The sequence below is a fragment of the Melanostigma gelatinosum genome, assembly GCF_949748355.1.
Source record: "Melanostigma gelatinosum genome assembly, chromosome: 5".
NCBI lineage: Eukaryota > Metazoa > Chordata > Actinopteri > Perciformes > Zoarcidae > Melanostigma > Melanostigma gelatinosum.
In genome coordinates, this window is record NC_136638.1 from 28,170,761 (window position 1) to 28,185,667 (window position 14,907).

At 39.9% G+C, this 14,907-nt stretch overlaps 1 protein-coding gene across 1 annotated transcript in view; it reads left to right on the top strand.

The window, feature by feature from the left end:
• Window positions 1-14,907, top strand: part of mgat4b (alpha-1,3-mannosyl-glycoprotein 4-beta-N-acetylglucosaminyltransferase B) — a 65,319-nt gene that overhangs the window by 36,721 nt on the left and 13,691 nt on the right. Inside the window, exons 5-8 of the mRNA XM_079268225.1 lie at window positions 5,130-5,176; window positions 7,329-7,442; window positions 9,808-9,883; window positions 11,864-11,978. Of these exons, the coding sequence (XP_079124351.1) occupies window positions 5,130-5,176; window positions 7,329-7,442; window positions 9,808-9,883; window positions 11,864-11,978 (352 nt within the window). The remainder of the gene's footprint in view (window positions 1-5,129; window positions 5,177-7,328; window positions 7,443-9,807; window positions 9,884-11,863; window positions 11,979-14,907) is intronic.

Here is a 14,907-nt window from a genome sequence, read left to right on the forward strand (position 1 = left end):
TGTGTGTGTTTTTGCAGTAACAGAGATGAAGGCCACACACTTTGATCCGTTCTTATATTCAGCGCTGCAGCTTCTCATCCGTCGTTACTTTAACCTCTGAACCTTCATTTATTAAATGTCTCACTGTTCTTTGTTGTCCTCCTCTGGTTGTATAGAAGTCTATAGAAAATGACTCTACTTCTCTCTTGATTTATTCCCTCAGTAAACATTGTAAACATGAGTTTATGTCTCAATCTCTAGTTTCAAGTCTTCTTCAATACAGCATGATGTTCATTTAGTACATTATGGTCCATTTAGAGTCACACAGACCATAAAGCAGGGGATGCTTTAGGGCGGGGCTACACACTGATTGACAGGTCTCTACCAGAGACGTATACGGCGTCTCTACTTCACTCCTCCTCAGTCCAGATATGGACACTTCCTGTTCACTGGCAGCAAATAAAACAACATGGTGACGACTAAATTGGCGAACTCAAATGTTGAAAACGTCCACAAACCAATGAGCGACGTGACGATGACTACGTCCACTTATTGTCAGAGACATAACAGATGTTCAGGTTCGCTGAGGAGCAGCTCTGATCTCAGACCTGTTTATGTGTTGTGGCTCTGCGGGGGGGCTCGGTGGATTTGTTCTCCCCCGTTGAGTTTCATCGCATGTTGCCTTCTTCTCCTCACTGCAACACGCTTCACTCATGTAAAATTCATGGTGAACACGTCTCTCCGCTTTCAACGCTCTGAGTGCTCTCGTCGCTCGTTGTTCGTCTGCAGGAACAAAACCCGCCGAGACGAGTTTATTCTTCCAAAACCTGAACGTCCGACACGAGAGGAGTTCAGTCTGAAGACATCAGGAAATAAGAATAAAGGGAGGGAATTGAAAACTGTGTCTGATAAAAGATTTAAAAAAGAGGATTTAAAATGTGATGTGCAGCCTGGAGGAACAAGAAGAAAGAGAAAGAAATCAACATGACAAATGGAGACAGGAGGAAGGAAACTGAAGATCAGGGTGTAAAGGAAATGAACATGAGCAAATGTCCCGTGAAGTCTCTCTGCTGCTTGTTACAGTAAAACTGTATTTCCTCTAAACGCTCACTGACGTCACCGTGTTGCATTGAACAGAAGCCGACGAACCCAATGATCTGCACACTCAACCGAACATGAGAAATACAATGTGTGTCGAGGCCGACCCGCTCTAACCTCTGCTGTGACACACGGAATACTACTCAGTAAATAGTGGTATAAATACACGCAGAATACGTTTACAATGATGATGTGTATTTGCTTAGTCTGCACTTTTGTCAACAAAATGTTGAAACAGACATTTATGTTTTCAATATGTGAGAATAATATTGATGGATAGAATAGTTTGGAATTGGCTGACAGATGATTTTATTATTCCCAGTAATGACGCAACTGTTTATTTTTATCCTCATTTTGTACTTTTAAGATATTTTACTTCTAGTAAAAGTACTTATACCACAGTGTAGAAATACTCTGTTAAAGTCCTGAATTCTAAATCATTCTGAAGTAAAAGAACAAACGTATTAGCATCAAAATATACTTATGTATGCAGACTATTATATATTACATCATTGTATTGTAATTAGTGATACATTCATGTGTTCATAACTTTAATAAGCTCATTTTAATGACTTTCTATACTGCTGGTAGTTTAATACCTCTTTAGCGTTTCGAGTACCAGCACCGAAGTTCCGAATGGACTTTTCATCAAGAAATATGAAAAATGGTCCAGACATGTAAAATATCGCGAGAAAAGACCTAACAACGTGTCGTATGATTAAATCCACCAATCACAGGCCTTACATATCCCACATACACACTGAGTCAGAGCAGGTTTTTTTCATGGATGAGACATATGACATCTGAAAATAGCTGAACATGGCATAAAATTATTGCAAACTGCTTTATTACGATGTATTGAACACTCTTAGTGATAAAGCAAGTGAATATATAGTTAATATGTAGTTATATCGTATATAAAATTAGAATAGAGCAGCGCAAAATCTGGTTCCAAAAATTTGAATTTGCCTTGAAATTCTGTACTCAGAACTTATTTATGCTGGCCTGCTAAGTAAAATTAGCTTGGACAGACCACAAACCTGTTGTGCTATGACTGTGGAGTATTTTTAGGCTTCAATCTGCATTATTTCAAAAACAAATGTTAAAAAAAATTGCTTTTTTTTCAGGCGAACCTGAAACTTTTCAATTTGAGCTGTGTGCTATCTTCAGTCACTATTAACCAGCAACATATACACAATATTTACACATATGAACAAGTCTCACAAGTTTGACCTGTATTATACCATAACAATTATTAAAATAGACCTTGTAGTTTCAGATCTACAGTCTAAAAGGTATGGGTATGCAATTTTCGAGCAGAGGCCTAAAAATAGGGCTAGGGCTATAGAGGTTTTAATCTCTAATAATATTAATTATTATTTATTAGTTGACAATATTATGTTTTGATATTCTGAATGACTTAAGTTATCAGATAAATGTCGTCCAGTGAAAAGTTCAATATTTGATAATATTGTAGTAAAGTATAAAGTAGCAGAAAATGGAAGTACTCAAGTAAAATGCAAGTTCAGTACTTGAGTATATGTACTTAGTTACTTCCCACCACTGATTCTCCTCCTTTATTCATCATTTCAGAAAAGTGTTTTAGTTTATAGAAGTTCTGGTCAAATTGGACAAACTGTATTCATGTCCGTTTTATTAATCTTGTAAAATATGAAATCAAAAGTATTTACATTGTTATCTTCACTTCACTAGACCAGAGGTCTTCAACGTGTTTCAGGCCAAGGACCCCCAAACTGATAGAGATGGAGCAGGGACCCCCGACTATATATATTGTATACAATTGTGTTTTATATTAAATGGGCCTAGTACCGTGTATACCTCTTTATTGTGCATTCAGTACTAAGCTATTCAATTAATACACAGGTTCATGTATTCATGTTTTCATTTTAAACAGGTACAGTGAGTAGGGAGGCCGAGCCACTGACATTTATAAACACACCATGTCAACTGATACCAATGCCAATATCAACGTTGTCTGTTAATTGCATGATAATCATGCATAGAAGATATTCAAACTGATGTTTTCATTTCAAACGTGGAAACGAAAAATGAGTGATGGCCTATTAGTACCACTGCCATGCATAAAGATACCCGTTATCTTTCATACAATACTGAACTGTTCAAATAATGGACAGATTCATGTTTAGAGAATTATTTTATTTTATTTTTTCGAATCAACCAAAAATTCCGCGGACCCCCTGCAGTACCTGTTGAAGACCTCTGCACTAGATTCATGAAGAATTATGTTAAAGTTGTAATGTCAGAACGGTCAAACACAACAGAAACAAGAGAGAGAAGAGAGAGAGAGAAGAGAGAGAGAAGAGAGAGAAACAAGAGAGAGAGAAGAGAGAGAGAAGAGAGAGAAACAAGAGAGAGAGAAGAGAGAGAGAAGGAAGAGAAACAAGAGAGAGAAGAGAGAGAAGGAAGAGAGAGAGGAGAGAGAAGGAAGAGAAACAAGAGAGAGAGAAGGAAGAGAGAGAGGAGAGAGAAGGAAGAGAAACAAGAGAGAGAAGAGAGAGAGAAGGGAGAGAGAGAGAAGGGAGAGAGAGAAGAGAGAGAGAAACAAGAGAGAGAAGAGAGAGAGAAGGAAGAGAAACAAGAGAGAGAAGAGAGAGAGAAGGGAGAGAGAGAGAAGGGAGAGAGAGAAGAGAGAGAGAAACAAGAGAGAGAAGAGAGAGAGAAGGAAGAGAAACAAGAGAGAGAAGAGAGAGAGAAGGAAGAGAAACGAGAGAAGAGAGAGAAGAGAGAAGAGAAACAAGAGAGAGAAGAGAGAAGGAAGAGAAACAAGAGAGAGAAGACAGAAGAGAAACAAGAGAAAGAAGAGAGAAGAGAAACAAGAGAGAGAAGGAAGAGAAACAAGAGAGAGAAGAGAGAGAGAAGAGAGAGAGAAACAAGAGAGAGAAGAGAGAGAAGAGAGAAGAGAAACAAGAGAGAGAAGAGAGAGAGAAACAAGAGAGAGAAGAGAAACAAGAGAGAGAAGAGAGAGAAGACAGAAGAGAAACAAGAGAGAGAAGAGAGAGAGAAACGAGAGAGAAGAGAAACAAGAGAGAGAAGAGAGAGAAGACAGAAGAGAAACAGAGAGAGAAGAGAAACAAGAGAGAGAAGAGAGAAGAGAGAGAAGAGAGAAGAGAAACAAGAGAGAGAAGACAGAATAGAAACAAGAGAGAGAAGAGAGAGAAGACAGAAGAGAAACAAGAGAGAGAAGAGAGCTCTCAGTAAATACTGACGTACAAAGTGAGAAGCATCACCAGAGAGCAGTCTGCTCCTCGTTAACACAGAGCTCTGTGGTAAGCTCCACCCAGCTGGCACCTCCAGGACGCCAAAACAAACCACACACACCAACTCCCTGCAGAAACGAACTCTCCTCAGCTGCGTGTGTGTGTGTGTGTGTGTGTGTGTGTGTGTGTGTGTGAGAGAGACCGCACAGCGACCTGCAGAGCCAGATGATTGGGTCCCCGAAGGGAACCCCATCTGGGCCCTGATTGGCCGAGAGGGAGGCTTAACTCTGATGTCATTGATTGCTCAAGTTGTTATTGATGTTCGAGTGAGAAGAGAAACATTCACATGATCTCAGTCCACCGTGTGTGTGTGTGTGTGTGTGTGTGTGTGTGTGTGTGTGTGTGTGTGTGTGTGTGTGTGTGTGTGTGTGTGTGTGTGTGTGTGTGTGTGTGTGTGTGAAACAAGAAGTCAGCGTTGATTTATTTGTCACATAACTGATGTACTTGAGTAACGCCACTTCTGTAGTTATTTTAACCCAAACAATGATCTCAATGAACTAAGTATGATACAATCGTTTTCTAAACATAACTATTGAACCATCTTTTCTAAACCTAACTAAGTTGTTTCCTCTGAAGACAGAAGTTTATTTTGAAAAGATTGTAGACGTGTTAATGGTCAACTGTGCGTCACATGACCTGCAGTACCCAGTGTGGCCACCAAACCGAAGCACCTCCAGTTCCTGAAGGCGACGTCTGTGTTCGTGTTGACGATAAAGAAGTTAAAGCAGTCGTCTTTGTGTTTTGTGTCTTCAGGCCGACCAGCAGTACGCCAGCAGTGTAGCAGACAACCTGAAGCGCCTGTAAGTTGTCCACCTGCATGATGGGATGCCGTTTCTACGGCAACAGGTCCGGGAGGAGACTCTCCACCTCCTGTGTGTATGAGTGTGAGTGTGTGAGTGTGTGTGTGTTGAGTGTGAGTGTGTGTGTGTTGAGGATGTGTGTGTTGAGTATGTGTGTGTGTGCGTGTACACGGAAGCCTTTGATCGCTGCTGTGCGTGAACAGCTGTGTGAGCCATTGTTCACGGCATGCAGTCAAAGTGCAGCATGTTAGAACATGATTAATTTATCTCACACACTCACACACACTCACACACACACACACACACACACCCTCACACTCACTCACACACTCTCACACTCACACACACTCAAACTCACACACACTCACACTCACACACTCACACTCACACACACCCTCACACTCACTCACACACACACTCACACTCACACACTCACACACACTCACACACCCACGCACACACTCACACACACACACACACTCACACTCACACACCCACGCTCACACTCACACACACACACACACCCTCACACACACACACACCCTCACACTCACTCACACTCACACACTCACACTCACACACACTCACACTCACACACCCACGCACACACTCACACACTCACACTCACACACACTCACACTCACACACACTCACACTCACACTCACACACTCACACACACTCACACTCACACTCACACACACTCACACTCACACACCCACGCTCACACTCACACACACACACACCCTCACACACACACACACCCTCACACTCACTCACACTCACACACACACACTCACACACACTCACACTCACACACACTCACACTCACACACCCACGCACACACTCACACTCACACACTCACACACACTCACACTCACACACACTCACACTCACACACCCACGCTCACACTCACACTCACACACACACACACACCCTCACACACACACACACACACTCACACACACTCACACTCACACACACTCACACTCACACACCCACGCACACACTCACACTCACACACTCACACTCACACACCCACGCTCACACTCACACTCACACACACACACACACCCTCACACACACACACACACACTCACACACACTCACACTCACACACACTCACACTCACACACCCACGCACACACTCACACTCACACACTCACACTCACACACACTCACACACACTCACACTCACACACACTCACACTCACACACACTCACACACCCACGCACACACTCACACTCACACTCACACACACACTTACACTCACACACACACACACAAGCGCGCACACACACACACACACCCACACTCACACACGCACTCACACACACACACACACACGCTCACACTCACACTCACACTCACACACACACACCCACACACACACACTCAAACTCACACTTACACTCACACACACACACACAAGCGCGCACACACACACACACTCACACTCACACGCACACACCTATTATTTCCCATCCTTGTTTCCTTCTCTTACCCTTTCTTTCTTTCTTTCTTTCTTTTCTTCCCTTCGTTTCTCTAACCTACATCTTTCCTTCTCTACCTCCTCATTTCCTTTCCTTTTATCCCCCTTTTCTTTCACATTGTTGTCTTTCTGTTTGTCTCAGTTTCAATTAACTTTATTGTCCTGACATCAAGCACATTGTGTCACATTTGACAATATGATGTAATATTACAAAATAAAAGAATAATGAAGTAACCGTTCCGGTCGGTTACCCCGGACCCGTGAGCAGACACGAGACGCAGTGTGGGTGAAGGAAATAGGTTCCGTTGAGTTGTTTGTAGAGCCGGCGGAGAACTGAGGTCGGAAGGTGAGGCGGCGGGATCCTGAGACGATAATCTCAGATAAACGAAGTTCAACAAACTCTTAGGAGAGGAAAACCTCAGAGGACACGGGAAGAACACACGGAGAGAACAGAGGGGAGACACAGCCGAGCCGTGACAGTAACCTTCTTCTTCTTCTTCTTCTTCTCCTTCTTCTTCTTCTTCTTCTTCTTCTTCTTCTTCTTCTTCTCCTCCTCCTTCTCCTTCTTCTTCTTCTTCTTCTCCTCCTCCTTCTCCTTCTTCTTCTTCTTCTTCTTCTCCTCCTCCTCCTCCTCCTCCTCCTCCTCCTCCTCCTCTCAGTTTTCCAGCAGAGATTCAGTCGGGTCTTCTGGAGGTCGTCTCTCCGTCCGTCCACTTCTACCCCGACTTCTCTCGACTCCGGGAGTCCTTCGGAGACCCAAAGGAGAGAGTCAGGTTAGTGTGTGTGTGGCTTCAGGACAGGAAACTCCTCTTTCACCATAAAAGTCTGTTTTTAATAACAACAGAAGTGGATCATCAGTGTTATTCTTCCTCTCAGCAGCTGTTGTTAAAGTAAGAAGAACATCGTTGAATCATGAATTCATCTTTATTTCTATGTTGATCTACTTTCATCAATCTGTTTGAATGCTTTCCCAACATGAAGCAGGTTGTAATGCAGCAGGAGCTCATTAAAGCTGGTTGACAGAGAAAGCCTTCATAAGTAGACGGTTTTAAAGTGAAACTATGAGAACTAAGGAAGAAAACTATAAGAATAATTCAACAAGTTGTTTCACTCGAAGTCGGTTTATAAGTTTCAGAGTTTGTTGAGTTTTACTTTAACCTGAAAAAACTGAAAAACTGACTAACTTTAAGTCACTGCAGTTTATCATAATTAAAGCTCTCTCTCACACACACACACACACACACACACAGTTTTACCTGCGTGTGTGTGATTCATCAGCTCCAGTAATCGGAGAGAGTTGGGTAATTGTGTATGTGTGTGTATGTGTGTAGTTAGCTCGCTCAGTATGGTTCAGAGCCTCATGAATTAGCCATGACAGGCTGACAGACGCCTGACACACACACACACACACACACTTAAATTGGTCCGCTCGCCTCCTTGTCTCCTTGACAGAGTCCTTCCTTAACAGAAACAGTGTGCAGACCGAGGTGACATCATCTTCGTTAATACACCGTCGCTCTGCTCCCTTTGGCCCTGTTACCGTGGTAACACAGGGGAGGAGGGAATTTAAAGGGAGGGAAGGAGTGAAGGAAGCTAGAGGAGAAGTGAAGACAGAGAGGAGGAGGATGAAGGATACAGAAAGTTAATGGAGGGAGGATAAATGACTAAATGACATTTAACCTCCTCTGTCCGAGTGAAACGTGTTGTTGTTAGTTGAAGCAACAAATACGTCTTCGGTTAAAACGTGTGAGCGTTGTTTCCTCTTCAGTTTGTTGTTGTTGAACAAGACGAGTGAAGTCAAAGCTTCATGTGTTAAAGCTGCATTCTCTCTAGTGTCCACCAGGGGGCGACTCCTCTGGTTGTATAGAAGTCTATAGAAAATGACTCTACTTCTCTCTTGATTTATTCCCTCAGTAAACATTGTAAACATGAGTTTATGTCTCAATCTCTAGTTTCAAGTCTTCTTCAATACAGCATGATGTTCATTTAGTACATTATGGTCCATTTAGAGTCACACAGACCATAAAGCAGGGGATGCTTTAGGGCGGGGCTACACGCTGATTGACAGGTCGACACACCAGAGACGTATACGGCGTCTCCATGTCACTCCTCAGTCCAGATATGATCACTTCATACGATTTATTGTTCACATTGTTCTTTACACTGGACACTAGAGAGAATGCAGCTTTTAAGACAGGAATACATTTTTTGGTAAGCTATCACACGAGCTGTTTCATGAGAATACGTTGCTCTATTACTACTTTTACTTCTGAGTACTACTTCCACCACTGGATATGAATACACAGAGTTCCCTTCAGTAAATATTGAGCACGGTGTATTTTTCTCTCTTCTGTTGACTGAACTCGTCTGAACACACACTGGTTTCATTCGTGTGGCGATAAAACTTTAATCCTTCAGACCTTCGTGAGAGAAACAGCAGCAGGAATATATGATTCAATACATTCAGTGTCTCTGCAGTCGTTTCCTCCGTGACGTTCGGTAAATGGACACGCTTTGAAATTATGCAAATTAGAGAAGAAGAGCTGCTGGTCGTCAGCCTGCAGCGTAAATCTACCTTCACTTGTGTGATTCATGATCTTTCATTGCTGCGTTATATGGGTCCATTGTAACATATTTAATACTTATTTTTAGTGTTTTTCCACCTGCAGAAACAGTTCATTCATACAGTGCATTTATTTTTTCCCTCATTTTTACAACAGTTGTGCTTCTTTTCGTCTCTAGATGTTTGTCTGTTTCTACGTTTAAAGGTTTTCTGTTTGACATTCAGAGCATTATGTGGAGACAAACACATTGTTTTTAATACTTTCTCAGACGATTTTTTTCTTCCATAACTTGTCTTGTTCCAGACTCGACGACAGAAAACTTTTATTTTACTACTTTGTCTGTTTGTAGATTTCTCATAGAATTCAACCAAAAGTTACCGTTACATAATGCCTCATTTGCATATTTAAGAATAACATTTCAGAAAACTTCTAACACAATAAATAATCATCTTAATATCAGTCATGAACTGGTGACGTTTCATGGTGATATTTAGCTCGTGGTCTCCCTTTAATTCATAGTGGAGTAACTCCTCCTCCTCCTCCTCCTCCTCCTCCTCCTCCTCCTCCTCCTCAGGTGGAGGACGAAGCAGAACCTGGACTACTGTTACCTGATGATGTACGCTCAGTCTAAAGGAACTTACTACGTTCAGGTAGGAAAGAAAGAAACTGTCACAACAAAAGCCTTTCCTCTGCAGGCTTTTATTGTGAAACATCTGCAGGAAGTGTTCATTAAAAATAAAATAATGAATAAATTATTAAATAATAAATATATAATAAACTACATTATAATATAGAAATAAAATTCCCATTTTTGATTTATTGATTTAATGGTTTAAAATAAATAAAATAAATCACAAACCTGAGCCTTTCTTGTTAAATAAAGATTAAATATGTGTGAATCCTCTCAACTCTCCCATGATACGATCGTAGAACTACATAAATAAAGTAAAGAACGTGGTCGCTGTGCTGAATCTGTTTAAACAGAAGAATCATTAAAGGAAAAACAGCCTCTGATGTAAAACCCGTTGGAGGTGTGAAGCTGATGAAACTGTTGCATTGTGGGTAAGGCAAGGCAAGGCAAGTTTATTTGTACAGCACATTTCAACAACAAGGTAATTCAAAGTGCTTCACATGAAACCATGAAAAGCATAAAGGCAAAAGTAAAGGAGATTTAAAACATACATTGAAACAATAAAAACAGTTTTTGGTTATGATGTCAGAGAAGAATGACTGCCTTGCATTTCTAAGTTCCAAATTATAATTGTGAAGTCTCTCTTTATAGATGTCACAGTGAACCTGGACATTCGTTTTTCGCCGCCTGCGCTCAGCTTTCCGACACTCTCGTTTCTCTATTCTGACCAGCGTAGCATTTCTCCAAGGAGATCTTTGCTTACCCGAGACAACCTTCACTTTAGTGGGTGCAATGGCATCAATAATATTTTTAACTTTAAAATTGAAGCCATCTACAAGCTCATTGACTGAGAGGCCAGAGAGGGCTGGTGTGGAGGAGAACTTGTGAATAAATACTTCACTGGTGTTTTCAGAGATGTAACGCTTTGTCACAACCTTGGTTTGGACATTTGTGTGCAAGGAGATTGCACTCTCAAAGAAAACACAGAAACGATCAGAGAGTGCAACATCAGTCACAGCAACCTTGGAAATGTTTACACCTTTGGTGATGATTGGGTCCAGAGTGTGCCCCCTGTTGTGGGTGGGTCCTGTCACATGCTGAGTCAGATCATAGTTATCAAGGACACCACATAGTTCTATATAATCTCTGTCCTGGGGATTATGAACATGGATATTAAAATCACCAACAATAACAACACAGTCAAAATCAATACAGATTACAGACAGCAGTTCAGTAAACTCATCAAAGAAGGTTGCACAGTATTTAGGCGGTCTGTAAATGTTTAGGAATAAAGCTTGAGTGGAATTCAGAGCCACATATTCAAAAGAACTAAAATGACCAAAGGACATCTGCTTGCATTGAAGAGACTGACGGGGACATTAATGGAGGCATTGAGTCTTTGTTCTCTTTAAAATATGAGAAGAAGAAGAAACATCTGAAGAAGAAAAACAGACGATCTGTGAGTCTGAAAACAGACGATCGGGTTCATAAAGAGACAAATATTATATTTAGTTTTTACCTGAAGAGGGAAAATACATCTTTAATCAGCTCATAAAAAACGTTTTAATGTTTCCATGTTCTGACCTATAATTATGAGACAAATAGGATTTAAAAAAAATTAAATAGAAGACTTAACCTGTAACGTTGCGTAATGTTTTTAGACTTTTTTACGTCCTCAAGATGTTAGTGAAATAAAAATAATCTGTAAAATATCGAAAATACAATTGTTAAATATTGAAAAATATAATATACAAATAACTAATATATATTAGTTATTATTCATGAAAAATGATTCCTGAAATATGTGAAACAAATTTGTAAAATATATTTTTTTGATTCGATAAAATATGCGGAAAAATAATATTTAACATTTAAAACCCGTAATAATTCTTCAAATATGTGAAAAAGAAAATTAGACATACAAACATAGTTGGCGATATATGCGGGACAAGTAATAAAATATTAGAATAAAACGAGTCTCCCCCCCCCCCCCCAACAGTTGGAGGACGACATCGTCGCTCGTCCGAACTTCTTCACCACGATGAAGAACTTTGCGCTGCAGCAGCCGTCAGAAGAATGGATGATCCTCGAGTTCTCTCAGCTCGGCTTCATTGGTGAGTCACTGCTGTTCACTTCTCATATGTTATTATTAATAATAATAACATCAAGTGTCAAAAATAGTAGTGAATAGTTATAATAACAATGATGACAATAATAGTAGTAATAGCAATAATATTATTGATAATTATGATGAAGATAATTAATAATAATAATAATAATTGTTATAATTATTATTATTATCATAATAATGGTAGTAGTAATAGTTATAATAATACAACAACTAATAATAACAATGACTCGTATAAAAACATGCTGGTTCCAGCTTCTTCTCATTTAATCATCAACATTATCGTTAAAATAACATAAATAATAGTTTTGCTGTAACTTCTCAACGTGATATGAAGATAATAATGACATCATCAGCCTCGGCTCACAGTTCTGTCTGATGTCACGTTTTATCATCTTTCACTCTGAGAGACTCAATAGTTGAGAAGTGGACCTCCGATCAGTCTGATCTCTGATCCTCGTGTTTCACCAACGAGTCCGATCAGCTGACGTCACGCTGCTCAACCAGCAGCTGGTCTGGAGTCAGATGCGCTTCCTCTGGGCTCTGACCTCTGACCTCTGACCGACGCAGACAGAAATCAGGTCAGAGTAGCGTCTCGATGATTAGATCTCTGCCTGAATGAAAGATCTCTGCAAATGTGTTTAAAATAATAAATACAGTTCATCAATACCCAGGAAATTAATCTGCAACTATTTTATTCTTCTTCTCCTCCATTTCCTCCTTCTACTTTTCTTCTTCTTCTTCTTCTCCTTCTCCTTCTCTTTCTTCTTCTCTTCTTCTCTCCTTCTCTTTCTTCTTCTTCTCCTTCTCCTTCTTCTTCTCCTTCTACTCCTTCTCCTTCTACTTTTCTTCTTCTTCTCCTTCTCCTTCTTCTTCTTCTTCTTCTCCTTCTCCTTCTTCTTCTCCTTCTCCTTCTACTTCTTCTTCTCCTTCTTCTCCTTCTCCTTCTACTTCTCCTTCTCCTTCTACTTCTTCTTCTCCTTCTTCTCCTTCTCCTTCTACTTCTTCTTCTTCTTCTCCTTCTACTTCTTCTTCTTCTCCTTCTTCTCCTTCTCCTTTTCTTCTTCTTCTCCTTCTTCTTCTTCTTCTTCTCCTTCTTCTTCTCCTTCTCCTTCTACTTCTTCTTCTCCTTCTTCTCCTTCTCCTTCTACTTCTTCTTCTCCTTCTTCTCCTTCTACTTCTTCTTCTTCTTCTCCTTCTTCTCCTTCTACTTTTCTTCTTCTTCTCCTTCTCCTTCTTCTTCTCCTTCTTCTCCTTCTTCTTCTTCTCCTTCTACTTTTCTTCTTCTTCTCCTTCTACTTATTCTTCTTCTCCTTCTTCTTCTTCTTCTTCTTCTCCTTCTTCTTCTTCTTCTCCTTCTTCTTCTCCTTCTTCTTCTTCTCCTTCTACTTTTCTTCTTCTTCTCCTTCTACTTCTTCTTCTTCTTCTCCTTCTTCTTCTCTCCTTCTCTTTCTTCTTCTCCTTCTTCTCTTCTTCTCCTTCCTCTTCTTCTTTTATTTTCATGCCATTCAGTACTTCTACTCCTCTACATGTATCTGACAGCTTTAGTTCACATTAAACATTCATATCTTTACATATTAAACGTATGAAAACGTTTGAAAACGATTAAACAATTTAGTTTATTTATTATTTTGACGTAATCTTTTACTATTTCTCACCTTTTTCCCTACCTTTCAATCGATTAACGTATAAAAGAATCATCAGATGAATCCTCTGATTCCAGAGCAGCGATTCATCTTCTGTCCTCATAAACAGCTTCAACCTTGTTATTGTTATCATCTCATTATAGAACATACGCGTGTTGTATTTCTGCAGTAATGAGGTGAAAAGATTCGTTTCACAGATTTGAGTTTGTGACGATCACTCTGAACTCTCCGACTCGTCTCTCTGCTCGAGGCGTCTCGTCCATCAAGAAATTAAACATTTTAAGTGTGAATTATTGATTTGACTGGCAATCAATTATGTCATTATGCGTGTTGTATTCTCTCTGCTGCTGAAAGCCGCGGGGACGCACACGCTGATTTATTTCAGAGGCTTAACCGACACATTTTAGGTTTAATTGGATTATTAAATAATTGTGACCAACGTGTGCAAAGCAGAACAATTTTATTGTTGGAAAATCAGCTCTCGTTTCAGTTTTGGGGACATCATTAAAAAATAAAACCCTCAGATGTGATCTCCTGGTGTGTGAGGCTGATGAAACTGTTGCATTATGGGTATGCAGTGAGTGTCCGTCATCACTCTCTCTTTGTTCTTCAAGAAGAGAGAGAGTGTGTTGGACAGAAGAAGGTCTCTGCTGCAGGAAGCTCATTATTATACAATTATACAACATATATACAAATATAATGTACAATAATAATAATAAAAATAACAATAATTATGATTATAATCATTATGATTACGATAATAATAATAGCAATAATTATATTCATAATATTAATGATTGTAAAAAAATAATAATAATGACATTCATTGTATTAATATTAAACTTGTGTTGTTTGAATTAAAAATAAAACAACAAGATAATTAAATCAGGACAAAATCAAAGCAACTAGACCTCATAAGCCACCAGATAAAACATATAATTATTTAAAGTAATAATTTAAACCGTAATATGATTCACAAAGTTGGTCCTCATTTTAAAATACTGCAGAAAGAACAGAAGAAAACGTTCTATGCGTTGCAGACGTCTCTTTTTCAATGTAAGTCAATGGGGAAGTGTTTTCGAACCAGGACGCTGTAATTCCACCTTTGACCACTCGGTGATTTGAAGCGTTTGAACCGGTGGAGAGTCAAAATACTTTGCACTAAAATGTCAAGACCAGCATTAATAAATACACATAAACATTAATGTCCAGTACGTAGCTTTTCTCATCGACTCTCTGAGCTGCAGACACTCGAGAGACGTTCACAGT